We start from the raw sequence: 13,480 nt of genomic DNA, 5'->3' as shown, positions 1-13,480 counted from the left end.
TCCCTCCTACTCCTTTCTCACTTAAATGAATTTGCATAGTATTTCCCAAATAATGTTTAGGTAATGTACAAGTATCATGTGAAACAACTTTGCTCCAGAAACTTTCTTTATTTTGAATGAAAGAGACCAATGTGGAATTTAGATAAATTTTACTATTTACCAAAGTAATTATTTATTAATCTTGTCATGATTAAAATGTAGAGTCAGTTTTGCTCCCTTTAATTATTATTTTTTGTTTCCTCAAATATTCTGCAACTTCAGGTTGTGGTGTACAATTATTACTTTCTCACTACTGTGCAAACATTTCTTGTCACAGTGCTTGACAGAAAGAGCACAATTAAAAAAAACCTAAATAAATAATGCCTACAATTTATTTTCCAAATACATTCATATTAAATCCAGGTTCCTTGTAGTGGTGGAGAACAAGTTGCTCTTGTGTGTGTGTGTGTGTGTGTGTGTGTGTGTGTGTGTGTGTGTGTGAGACTCAGGTTTCCTGTCTTTGAACCTGGAATGCTTTTCCTGCAATATTCAGAGGCAGGTAGAGATGTTCCTCAACCCCAGGAAATCATAAATAGATTAGTATGGATGGAGATGATGAGTGTTGCAGGAGACAGCATTTGAAAAGACTCTTACATATTGTGTGTAGATACGTAAGCTGTGCTAGCATTTTGTAATAAAATGGACTAGAGTTTCCCCAAAAGATGGCTAGATCAAATGCTGCCAAGAAGTATGGCAACAGGATGACTGCGATCTTAAGGAAAGCAGTTCTGGTTGAGCAGTTTCTAGGAGTGGAGTGCTTCAGTGTGTGATTTAAAATGAGGAGGTAGAGATGCATGTATGGAAAATAACTTAAGAAATCGCCTTCTGAAAGGGAACAAAACTATTTGGAAGCTATAGGGATGATTAGGATCAAGTAAGATGGAGAGTTGTGATGTTGTTCTTTATTTTGCTTTTCTTTGCTTTCATTCCAAATTTCTGGAAAATTATACCGGGCTCATATGAATGACTGACTAGGTTGTGTGTGTGGGAGGAAAGCACAGGAGCAAGGACACATTTCCCTTTTAACAGGAAGATAGGTAAAGAAGGTAAATATAAGTGTAAGTAGGTTTGGAGAGTTCATGGTACAAAAATAACAAAGTTCCTCACTGATGACTACTATTTTCACAGCAAATCAGAGGGGGGACCTCCCCACAAATAGAATTTATTTATTAAAAATTGCATACTTATCCTTACATGTTTAAACTTCAGTAACTACTCTCCATTTGATGCAATATACCTATCAAGACATTTTTCTCCACTGCTCTAAACAGTTTTTGAACTTGGTGATTTTGATGCCTTTTAGTCTTGTGCTGTTGCATTTCTTCCACTTCAGCAAAATGTTTCCTTTTGAGTGTTTTTAATAGGAGACAAAAAACATGGCTCAGGGAAACATTAGGTGAATAGAGAGAGTGGGACATGGGGGGCATGCCACTTTTTGGACAAAAACTTCTGAATACTCAGCCTGATATGGGCAGGTGAACACCTAAATTACCCATCATGAAATGGGCACACATGTTGAAAAAGCCTTCCAGTAGTGGGAGAAGCCTGTACTTAAGGGTCCTGCCCTCCAGAAAATAATTCTAGTTTTTTAGGTTCCTTGTTGCATACCAGCTAAGAGTCACAAAAGAACAAAACTTTTGAGGATTTAGAAGAAAGAGGTGAAGTTAAAAACAATCATGTTAATGTTAGGAACTAAAATTAACTAAGGAAGTAATGCGATGCTTGACTATTGGCATTGAACAAAGTCTGTCTGGAAAAAGCCCAACCATTGTCAACATAATGAGAATGTACTGGGTTTGTAACCTGTACATTGATGTAACCTGGCAGCCAAAGAGAGTGAACTGGAATGTATATGCATGAATAGTGATGACTTCACTGTACCAGTCAGTGGGGGTGGTAGACACCTTTGAGTGAACATGTGTATTGTGTGGCCATCACATTCAAAATAATTGAGTGAGTAAAGCAACGAATCTGCATCATATTTAATGTTAAGTTTGAGCATTCCTCCGCAGAAACTATTAGGATGATACAAAAGGCCACAGCTATGCAACTGTGTTTTTTGCATCTCATGCAAAAACACTCATGTATCATGTTTTTTGGTGAAATAGCAAATCACCCAGGTGACTCAAGCTCTCTATAACCCAGATTCATCACTCCGTGACTTCTGATTTTCCCAAAACTAAAATCACCTTTGAAAGGGAAGAGATATCAGACTGTCAGTGAGATTCAGGAAAATACAACAGGGTCGCTAATGTATAGGGAGAACTGTGTGAGGTTCCAAGGTGCCTACTTTGAGAGGACTGAGGACTCATTGTCCTGTGTACAATGTTTCTTGAATCTCGTATCTTCTTCAATCAGCATCTCTTTTTCACAGTACATGGCTGGACACTTTCTGGACAGACATTCGTGTGTCCCATTTGAATTTGGGACTGTGATATGAAGGCAATGAAAATTTGTGGTTTTGTGGTATTTTTATTGGATAACATTGAATCCCACAGTTTTCCTCTCTGTATCTCTGTGTGGATTTCTGTAGCTAACCTCAAATTTAAAAAATTCTTTAAACATAATCATTATCTTCCCACAAACACATTTCATGTCTAGTATTTTCTATCTCAGAAAACAGCAGCAGTATATCTGTATGGTTTAAGGCAAACACTTCAGAGTCATTCTTAAAATCTCTTATTCATCTGACCCATTAAATAGACCATAAAATCTTGTTCATTTCACTTCATGCTTGTCTCCTGATTTCACCTACTCTCGTCTATGACCATTGGAACCATGCTGGTAATGCAAGAGTCCCTTTTGGAATTAATACAGTAGAAAAAGGTGCCAATTGCCTCCATCCATGCCCCTCTTCAATCTGTTACCCATGCTGCTGGTAAATGATTTCTTTAAAACCACTTCGATCTTATTATTCCCTACTTATATCTTTGTAATGACCTGCCTTTATTCATCAATTAAAGTTCCAAATAATAACAATCATAAGGTGTTTTTGACCTGGTTTCTCCTTTCCTGTCCAACTTTATCTCTGCCACTTTAGTCCTGCTCTCTGCCTGATCAATTATTTAGCGTCCCCCATCACCCTATTTATTCTCCACCTCTTTCAATCCTTTGAAAAGATTCTTCCCTCTAAGGCACTGCAACACTCCTCTTCAACTGGATGATATTAGTATTCTTTTATAACTCAGTAGAAATTCAGCTTCCTTAGAAAAGTCTTCTTTGATATTCCAGTCTAAGTTAGATGTTTCCCTGGTCAGTGTGGTTCAGTTGGTTGGAGTATCATCCCAAACACCGAAAGGTTTCAGGTGCGATTCCTGGTCAGGGCATGTGCCTTGATTTGTAATCAGTCCAGGCACATACAATCCTCAGTCCAGCATGTACGGAAAGCAACCAATTGATGCTTCTCTCTCACAATGAATTGATGATTCTTCTCTCTCTTTTGTTATCTTTTGAAAAGCTATGAAAAAATGTTTTCAGGTGAGGATTTTAAAAAAGTAGATTCTGATGTTCAATCTCATAGCTGTCTTTTGTAGCATAATGATATTTGAAATTATTTACAAAATACCTTTTAGACTCATGAAGGCAGGGTCATTTCTATCTTGTTTATCTCTGTAACTCAGTAGCAGGTAAAATTTCTGGCTTAACACACCTGCTGAAAGAATTCTGTGAGACTATTGAACAGAAAGATGCATGTATCGTCTTTTTTATTTATGTTTATATTATTTCCAGTTTCCACAGTTCCCACGAAGGGCTGGTTGAATAGCAACTTTACACGTGATACCATGCAAAGTCCTTAAGTTAAAAGGCACTCATTAAAAAGAAATGTCTTCTGCCTCATGAATGATAAATGAATTTCAAATATGCAGAATGAGTGGATTGGCACTTCACATCTTTGAAAGCAAATAGTGTTTAACTTGGGAATAAAAGGATAAAAGAAAAAAATTGGATAAACTTAGCTAAGGCTGGTCTGGCTGGTACAGCAATCCTATTATAAAAAATAATATTTTAAATATTTTCCTAATCACCTAATGTCAAGAATGCTCTTAATACTATAAAAAAGCTCTTATCTTTCTTCACACTCTCTCTAAATTTGTGAGAGCATTAAGGCTTTACTATCACTATAATTAGATCTACAGAGAAAAGTACCTTCTCAATTTTGTCAGGTCCTGATTATTCATAGTGATGGTAGAACACCTTTGCGTGGATTACTAAAATCCCAGATCATTTATAGCACACGAAATTTAGCTCTAATTCATCGAGTCTATCAAATATTTTTATTGAAATGCAAGTTTACTTACTTCAGCACTCATTTATTCATGAATAAATGTTCTTAAATATATATACAGTGAATTTTAAGAACAGAAAAATATAAGTGGTTATTATATTTATGTAAACTAAGCCTTAAAAAGTAATCAAACCTTTAGCTAGGTTTCCATTGGCCTTCAATTGGCTCACACTGGGCAATTGGAATATTGAAGTCTGACTTCATTAGCTCATGAGGAGAAAGAAAGACATAGAGCTTAGGAAATGAACAGGATAAAAAACTTTACTTCATTAGCACTTATTTACCTGAAAACCAACTTAGAAATGTTAACAAAAATGTCATAGAACATTTCTTTTATGTGATTCTAAATAGTTCAGTCACAAACTTCATTCCATGCCATTCATTCATTTGAGCGTTACGTAACAATTTATGAATATATACTGCAATCACACACTGTGATGGGTATTGTGAATTTAAAATGAAATGAGACACATTTTTATCTTTTATAGAAAATTCTAAGTAATTTAAGTTTGACCAATATTAGAATAGCTGTATGTTAAAAAATATCCCAAGTGCAGTGAAAGGTTAAAAAAAAGGCCTAAAATCTAACTCCTTCTGAAATCAACATAATGTGGAAAATGCACCAGCTCATTCATGCATACCCCCAATCTAACAGAACTTCAAAGACTTTAGTACCTTCTAATTAATTAATTAAATGACAAATTTTGATCACTTACTGTGTACCATACCATTTTATGAACATAGTAGAAAATTTGCATTTGTTCAACATAAGATGTATTACAGGAAATGAACATTATATTCAAAGCACTGCTTCAGTTTTAAATACAAATAAGTTTTTGCTACATTTTATAATATAATTCATTATAGGCTCCTGGAGCATAAAAACCATTAAATATACATAACAGTTCAAATGTCTTTAATTATAAAAACTTAAATATTTGTTTATCTGAATGAATAGCCTGGTGTTTGTGATTCAGAAGCTTTTGAAACAAAAATTGAAACTAATGCAAAGATTGTGTTATATGTAATCTGTGTGTGCTAGTCAAAATAATGACATTACTCACAGAACAAACACCGCATCTGTTGCAGGGAAAAGCTTAGTCTCTTATTTCTTTTGACAGTGTGCAGACCTGGGTTCTTCAAAGCCTCACCTCACAGCCAGAGCTGCAGCAAATGTCCACCTCACAGTTACACCCATGAGGAAGCTTCAACCTCTTGTGTCTGTGAAAAGGATTATTTCAGGAGGGAGTCTGATCCACCCACAATGGCATGCACAAGTAAGAAAACCCACGAATATTGGTGATGCTAACTCTCACCATTTTGTAGAAATCCTGGTGGAGCCTGTTCCATTCTATTACCATTCCCCCTAAAACAGGCATAATGCTTAACTTTCCAATAAAAAATTTTCATCATATTTCAGTCTTCTTGAGTGAGCACTGAACAAATTGAAGGATTTTTTATCACTCACTGTGAGAATCATCCATTTTCCCTAATTTCAAATTCAACACCTAAGACACATAGACATTTTACTTTTATTTTTAGTTCTTTTAGTGTTCATGGTAGCCAAACATAATTTTAATCAATCCATTTCCCTGTTCATGGTAAATTTTCTTCTTCTTCCAAGACAGCTTTCTAATCACATAAACATGCAGTCAATGACACTTTCACCACTGTTTGGACTTAACTCTACTAAGCTGTAGAAGCCAATGTGTAGGTCATTACAATAGAAGACAAGACATTACAAGAACATAGGAAACTGGAGGTTGGCAAATCTGATCAAGTATGAAATATAAAAACAATTTTAGGTAGGATTTTCAAGCAGTTGCCATGTTTTTTTTTATGAGTGAGTGTCCTTAACTATTATTAATCATATGACCATATAATTGTATAACTAAAGTACTGAATATTAAACACCTAATTTCAACATTTATAGTGAATGTATTCACATCCATTAATGTTTTCACTGCTTTGTTCTTCTAGTGTTTAATATATTTCTGGGAAGGGAACAAATTTATGTATTTGTTTCATGATAATACTTTCATATTTTTTACACATCCATGGCCTCTATAGCAAATAAAAAAAAACTAACTAAAAGAGAAGAAAAGTGGATCTCTTTTCCCTCTAACAGTCAATTGTCATGACCTGCTTTGTTTGATGATTTTAGATTCCATTGCATTGTGGTTGCTCTCAGAGGTGATGACAGATTTTTTAAACTTAGTATTTATTAGTATTAAATATAAAGAGACATATAATTCCTTAAATTAAATAAACACTAATTGAAATTTTATCTGAATTTCAGTGTTTGAATTTCATAGTGTCAGTGAAACATTCTTATAGATTTCAATGTTTTATATTGACTGGCTTTACATTGGTGTAGATCATTATTTTATCATAAGATAATTTTATGGGTTAAGTGATTACTAATTATAAACAATTTCTCTTCAAATGGGTAAATACCATTATTATATATACTTTTGGGAGAATACATGTGAATACAGGAGAGAAACTATGATTGAATATGATGTGTTTTGGCTATACTGGAGAGAGATTATTTTGATTATTCAGAGCAAAAGAATGCCCAAGTAATGGGGGACATTTTGGGTATACAATAGCAGAATTGTAAATTAGGGAGAGAAAATTGTGTCTTGAAGTACTTTTAAAATTCATTGATATCTAATTACCTAATTATTATTTTTAATGGTCCAACCATGATCTTTCTCTTTCTTAGCATTAGTGTGAGCCCCCCTTTCTGTAAGTTTGGTAGATCTGGGAATGAAGAGAGCCTGTGGTCAGGAGGCAAGGGCTCCTTAGCACTCTTGTAGGACCCGAGGCTTCTTACTTTGTCTGCAGGTGTGTGAATTTCTAATGCTATCTTAAAAGAACACTATTTTGTATGCATTTCTTTAAAATGATGTGCAGAAAATCTAATACATTATCTGTGAGTGTGCAGGTTATCTTTTTAGTTGCATCCATACCACCACAAATACTGCATATGATACCCTTGAAAAGTTGGCTTGATTTATGTTCAGAGGAAAATCTTTAATTTTTGTTTTATATTCGTTTTTTGGGATTAAATTTATGTTTCTTCCACATTTTAATATTTTTGATATATATATCTTGTAAAACACAATAACCTAAAGGAAAAAGAAAAATCAAAGAATAATAAAGCATCTAATGAATCTTCTTATGTTGAGAGTACTTCTCACAGTTTTACTTTAGTTCATACATCACATCTGTAAGTGGGCAGTGAAATTTCAGCATATTATTGTTGTTATTTTTAGGTGCAAATCTGTACAAGTCTCCACTTTTTATTTCTACTTTAAGGTTTTACTTATTTGAGTTTTATTTCTACTTTAAATTTGAGTTTCATATGAGCCCTTGCCCAAATGTTGAGGGGCTGTGAGTTGCAGAGTCAGAAGAAAAGAGTGAGTTTGCCCCATTTTTACAGATTGAGAGCAAAGGGGTTACATGCAGGTATATTTTAGCTGGCAGAAAAATCCTAGAAGTGCTGTATCTTTCTGAACTAGACATATTTCAGGTATGTTTTACCATGTTATTGGTTTCTTTCTAAGAAAAAAACCAATTTTGACCTCAAATTACATTTTCTCCATAAGTTTCCACAATTAAATAAGGCAAACATTATAAAAATGATATTTATGTTTCCATCTTAAGTACTTATTTCAACTTAAAAGTGACTGTTCTATATTGAAGTGTGTAAAGTTGTATGTATGGACAAATTCACAGGATTCAACCATAAATACAGCTGAGGTGGGGACTGTTTTGTCAAAAATGGCAACTCTGTGGTTATGAAGTCTTTTAATTTAAATGATAATTTTTAAATACAAGCTAGCTTTCCTATCATTTTCAAATAGAGTCCTCAGCAGTCATGGCTTAATCAAGTTTAGCTAGAAATTAATGTTAACCCTTATATTAAGAACAAACCATGCATATAAATATAACTAAGCTATGCTATCTTAAATTTGTTTGATCTTTGCTGATGAACCAGTCCACTACTACCACAACTTATTTTATTCTCTGCGAGGAAACTTTTGTTAATTAGGTCTAAAACAAATATACATTTGAGAACATTTGATCACATAACATTAACAGCTGACTGAAATTTTAAGTCTAAGCATTCAAAAACCGACTATAATTTTAGATATTATACAGTCATTTTTTAAAGACTGCTTTTAAGAACAGTTTTTTTTCCACAGGAAAACTCAGAAGGATTCAAAGATTTGCCTTACAGTCCTTGCCAACACACATGCACAGCCTTCTGCATTGTTAATATCTCCCACCAGAGGGGAATGCTTATTGCAATTATATGTAATCAACTTCAGTTCTCGTTAGAGTGCTAATTGTTAGTTTCAGGGATGTTTAAAGTAATATATACATAAATGCTATTTATTATTTATTTATAAAATTGTTCTGCTGATCTCTAAGGAATAGAATACTTTCATTTTTTTCACTGTAGAGATTTTGAATTATTTTAAAAATAAATTTTAGTTTCTCAATTAAGTAAAATTCATAATTTGCAGAAAGCCACCATCTTAAAACAATGTCAAAGTTTAGAGAAATAACTTTTTTAGAAATCATAATATTGACCATTTACTTGAATTCTAGCATTTTCTTGACATATGAGGGAGGGTTTCAGATTCTGTTGTTGATTTATGAGTAGATAGGCAATCCATTTTGAGATAAGTTAAGGCTATTTTTACTTGCTGCAAATTTGTCATCAAGAGCCACACTAAAAAACCCATTTTTACTAGTTCTCATTGCTTAGGAATCCTTCATGCTTACTTCCTAGGTTTTAGGAACAATTATTAATCAAGAAGTAATTACTTTAATCTCAAGAAATATGTTTTCTTGAATTTGATAAAGGATTTGTCCTTTTAAAATATGTAACTTTATCTAACATTATTTTTGCATATATAGTTTTACTCCACAATTATTTACATATGCACAAAGCAAAATATCGGCTTTAACTTAAATAGTGTTACAACAATTTCGATATAAGTCATTTCTATAGGATATGTATTCCACTATTGTCCCTACAAAACCATAGTGAGATTGTTCAAAGAGTATTACAAATGATGACTCTTTGATTCTCCCTACTTAAGAAATAAATTGCAAACCTTTATTTTTCCCCCTCAGACTGGGGATTTGTGTAGTAGTTACCTGATTTTATCATCTTAAAATATGTTTTTCTCACTTTACTTTGCAAACCAGGACCCCCCTCAGCTCCGCGGAATGCCATCTCAAATGTTAATGAAACTAGTGTCTTTCTGGAATGGATTCCTCCTGCTGACACTGGTGGAAGGAAAGATGTGTCATATTATATTGCATGCAAGAAGTGCATCTCCCATGCAGGTGTGTGTGACGAGTGTGGAGGTCATGTCAGGTACCTGCCCCAGCAAATCGGCCTGAAAAATACCTCTGTCATGATGGTGGATCTGCTCGCTCACACAAACTATACCTTTGAGATTGAGGCAGTGAATGGAGTGTCCGACTTGAGCCCAGGAGCCCGGCAGTATGTGTCTGTAAATGTAACCACAAATCAAGCAGGTAAGTGTGATGTCCAACCAAACACGTACCTTAGTCCATGCTCTGCCAAAGGTCTCCACAGCTGAGGGCTTTGTTGCCTGAGATCTGTGAGAGAACATCTCATGAATCAGAAGGTTAGGACTGGATGTAGACTACATGTCAACATGTGTTTTTCAGTTTTAAACAAATAAAGGCTAAGGCTTTCTTAGCAGACACATTCAACAACAGACAAAAAATATGTTTTAATTGAATTTTTCATTAAAAGTATTTGAACTACAGTAAAAAGTTTTGAAAAAAAACTAGACATCAAAGCAAATAAAACATAATTATCTAAGTTAAAAACACATTTCTGGATCAGATGCACTTATAGAAAATTTTTATCTTAATTTAATGTAGTGCAATTATTGTAGTTCAATCTATATTTTTGTTGTTTTGTTTATTTCAAAGTTTAATTTATTATTTTAGTATTTAATCTGGCCAGTTTTGTTTGCTTGATTGCTCATTTGTTTGGCACCACAGATAAGGTATCTTTGCAAATTGAAAAATTCTCATTATTTTAAAAATTATAACAAGGATGCATGAAATTAATTTTCTTTGATAAATCTACTTATCAAAATTAGCATAATTATGAGCTATCTACAACCACATGAAAACACATCTATCTTCCACATGAAGATCTTGAAATTATGAGGTGGTAATTATCAAAGAGTAGACAATACTGTTGTTTGAGATACTAACTTCATATATTTTCCCCTCAAATACTCAAAACAAATTTTAAATAAATCAATACACAAAGCTTATTTTCTGGTAAAATAGAATTAAAGGTAAACTATAGCTGACTAATTAACCTACTATGCAGTAATAATCATTTAAAGACTCTAAGTCATTTATAACCATTTTTGCCAGCTATAGATACTTTGCCAATACCAGATACTTTTTGCCAACAAAAGGTATCTGATTGGGGAAGACATAAAAAGCCAAAAAATTGTAAATTCCCTCTATTCCCTGGGCACAATTCCCAGTCGAAGGGCGTAAGCTTGTCACCTCATTAGTATTGCAGGTAGACTTTTGTCTGTTTGGACATCCTTCCCAGAGTACTCAGTGAAATAGGATGTGCTCGAATGGAATCAGACTTAGTCATATAATATTAGTATAAGATTGTAGTTTGTGGAATGACTGAATTGACAAGAGAATGATTATGGGAATCAAGTCTTGAGCAAAATAATTTGAATTATTGGATATATACAGACAATCAATTGGCTTTCACTTAAGAGTAGAAAATGCATGCAGTTAAATTCATAGTTTCTTCTGATTGAAAAAAAAACTCAGGGAAACATTTGGCAGTGTCTAGACAATACAAAGGCGTTTGAGCAATTCACTAAGAAACAATCTACACGTCCTAGATGTTTAATCCATGTTCAAAGAAGTTCACAAACTATTTTTTACTTCATTGGGGAAAACATTGCACATAAATAGGCTGCATTTCTCAGTGAATTTATATTTTTTCTCCATCTACTCTTTATCTCAAGGTAGAATCTTAAAAAAGGCTGAAGAGATGGATAGGAATAGTGAAAATTAAGTTTTTCTTCAGTATAGTCTCAGCTCCTGGCAATACTGGTATATGTCAATTTCTTATCACAATAAATAAATGTTACAAGTGTTCAGTAAGTGTGAACCGTTTTCACACATCAGAAATACACTGACTTTAAACATGGGATTTCCGGCTTCTTGTATAACATCTCTACTTGGCTCAGTTGTGGAATCTTCCATTCACATATTGAAAGCACATAGAACAATCACTAACAATTATAATATTTTGGGAGAATATTCTCTTTCCTGCACAATCTTAACTCCTTTAAAGCTAAAAGTGATATTTCTCTGATGAACTAAATGTAGGAGGTGACAGCTTATTTTTTAAAATGATATGCTGAACAAATATTTGCTCTAGTTTTTTGACTTGCTGGACTGTTCAAACTGTAAAGTTTGTTTTTTAGAACTCTAATACCTAAAGTACTAAGAAAAAAGAATTTTCGTCAGACTGTCCAAGACATATTATTATGTAAAACAAACACTTGTATTCAGGGAAGGAATTTTGTTGACTTTCACTTTTTTTCCAATTCCTCAGAGTATATACAAACTTACCCAAAAAATCAAAATGAGGAGATTTTTCTTAGTATCTGTCAGTCTAGACCAACTAAGTTTAAATTTCCACAAAAATTTTTGACTTCAAGAAACTCCTAAAAAGTTTTAGATTTAAAGTTACCTTTGCTAGACCTTTATCAAGTACCAACATTATATTAAAGTGGTCAGTGATAATTAGTTTCTAATGCCTGAATATTTTAAAGCATTACATTGAAGAAATGTGAATTTTATAAAAAACCTCTTTCAGCAGATTTTAACTTTGGTTTCAATTTCCTCTAAGGATTTTTTTGAGATATGCATTTCTTTATTGATTTGTTTCAAATTTGTAATCTGTTGCCATTTTCTTATTAACTTGGTTTTATGACATCAATGCACATATAAACTTCAGATTTGTAGTTATATTTGGAAAATACAAGAAAAATAATACCTTCTTATACTTGAGAATATTTCATTGCTTATTTTATTTTACATTTTAAATTTAATTTTTAAAGTTTTCATTTACAGTTTATATTCAATATTATTTAATGTTATTCTGTATTAGTTTCAGATGGACAGCAAAATGGTTAGAAAATCATTCATTAGATGACTAGACATCAAATTATTTAGATAACAACACTTCTGTTCTTCCATTTTATACTTTTAGGGTTTCTAAAATATATCTGTTTCAGATAGATGTATAGATGGATAAATAACAGATAGATAAATAGTGATATATCAATATATAGACTGCAAATTAAAAATCCATTGTCTGCAAATACTTTAAAGTTTTATCAGCTCACAAAATATATATTTATTATATGCTTCTGTAAAAAAACTTTAAAGTTTTTATTTAAAAATATTTTTGAAGTAGACATACTGTATCTAGCAAAAGTTTATAAAACTATTTTAATATACACATATATATTTTATCCCAAGTAAAAATAAGCACATACTAATAAAATATTAATGCTTTAATATACAAAGGTACAGAATCCTATTTGTGAGCTGTAATAGACCACATTTTAACTGTTTTGTGTTAGCTTTCGACTTTTGGACCCTTTCCTCAGAGGGCTAGTTTGACACGCTATGTATTGCAAAATGCAACAAAGACTTTGGAGGGGGATGTCCCAACTTGTCTCATCCTATCAGAATGACCACTGATATATGTGGTCCTTTTCTTTTGATGGGTTTTATTTCTTGGTTCTTGCAAAGGGGTGTGGCAGACAGGATCATCCCATCTAATCAGGTACTTTGAGTTTCATGTCATTCATGTTGTTGAACAGCATATTTCAGAGGATGTTGAGATGATCAGGATTACTGAAGACTAAATCAGGCTGGAGAGCTGGCAACTGAAGAGGATGCTGGGACAAAATGGTGAAAATACAGCATTGTTGTTGCCAAGGGGACCATAAACATTTTCTGGGGATCTCTGTTTATGGAGATGTTTAAAAATGCATTGTCACTCATTACACCAATACTATACTACAGTAA

General features: G+C 33.1%; 1 protein-coding gene across 3 annotated transcripts in view; it reads left to right on the top strand.

Moving 5' to 3' along the window:
• EPHA5 (EPH receptor A5) overlaps positions 1–13,480 on the top strand; it is a 327,487-nt gene that overhangs the window by 162,182 nt on the left and 151,825 nt on the right. For 2 of the 3 annotated variants that reach the window (XM_053655037.1, XM_053655036.1), the window contains exons 4-5: positions 5,446–5,601; positions 9,554–9,889. The exons of the other annotated variant lie outside the window; for it this stretch is intronic. In XM_053655037.1, coding sequence (XP_053511012.1) covers positions 5,446–5,601; positions 9,554–9,889 — 492 coding nt within the window. The remainder of the gene's footprint in view (positions 1–5,445; positions 5,602–9,553; positions 9,890–13,480) is intronic. 3 annotated transcript variants of the gene reach the window in all.

This window comes from Artibeus jamaicensis, unplaced genomic scaffold (genome assembly GCF_021234435.1).
Source record: "Artibeus jamaicensis isolate MK-2021 breed Jamaican fruit bat unplaced genomic scaffold, CSHL_Jam_final contig_908, whole genome shotgun sequence".
Taxonomy (NCBI): domain Eukaryota; kingdom Metazoa; phylum Chordata; class Mammalia; order Chiroptera; family Phyllostomidae; genus Artibeus; species Artibeus jamaicensis.
This window is presented reverse-complemented; position numbering and strand designations above follow the sequence as displayed.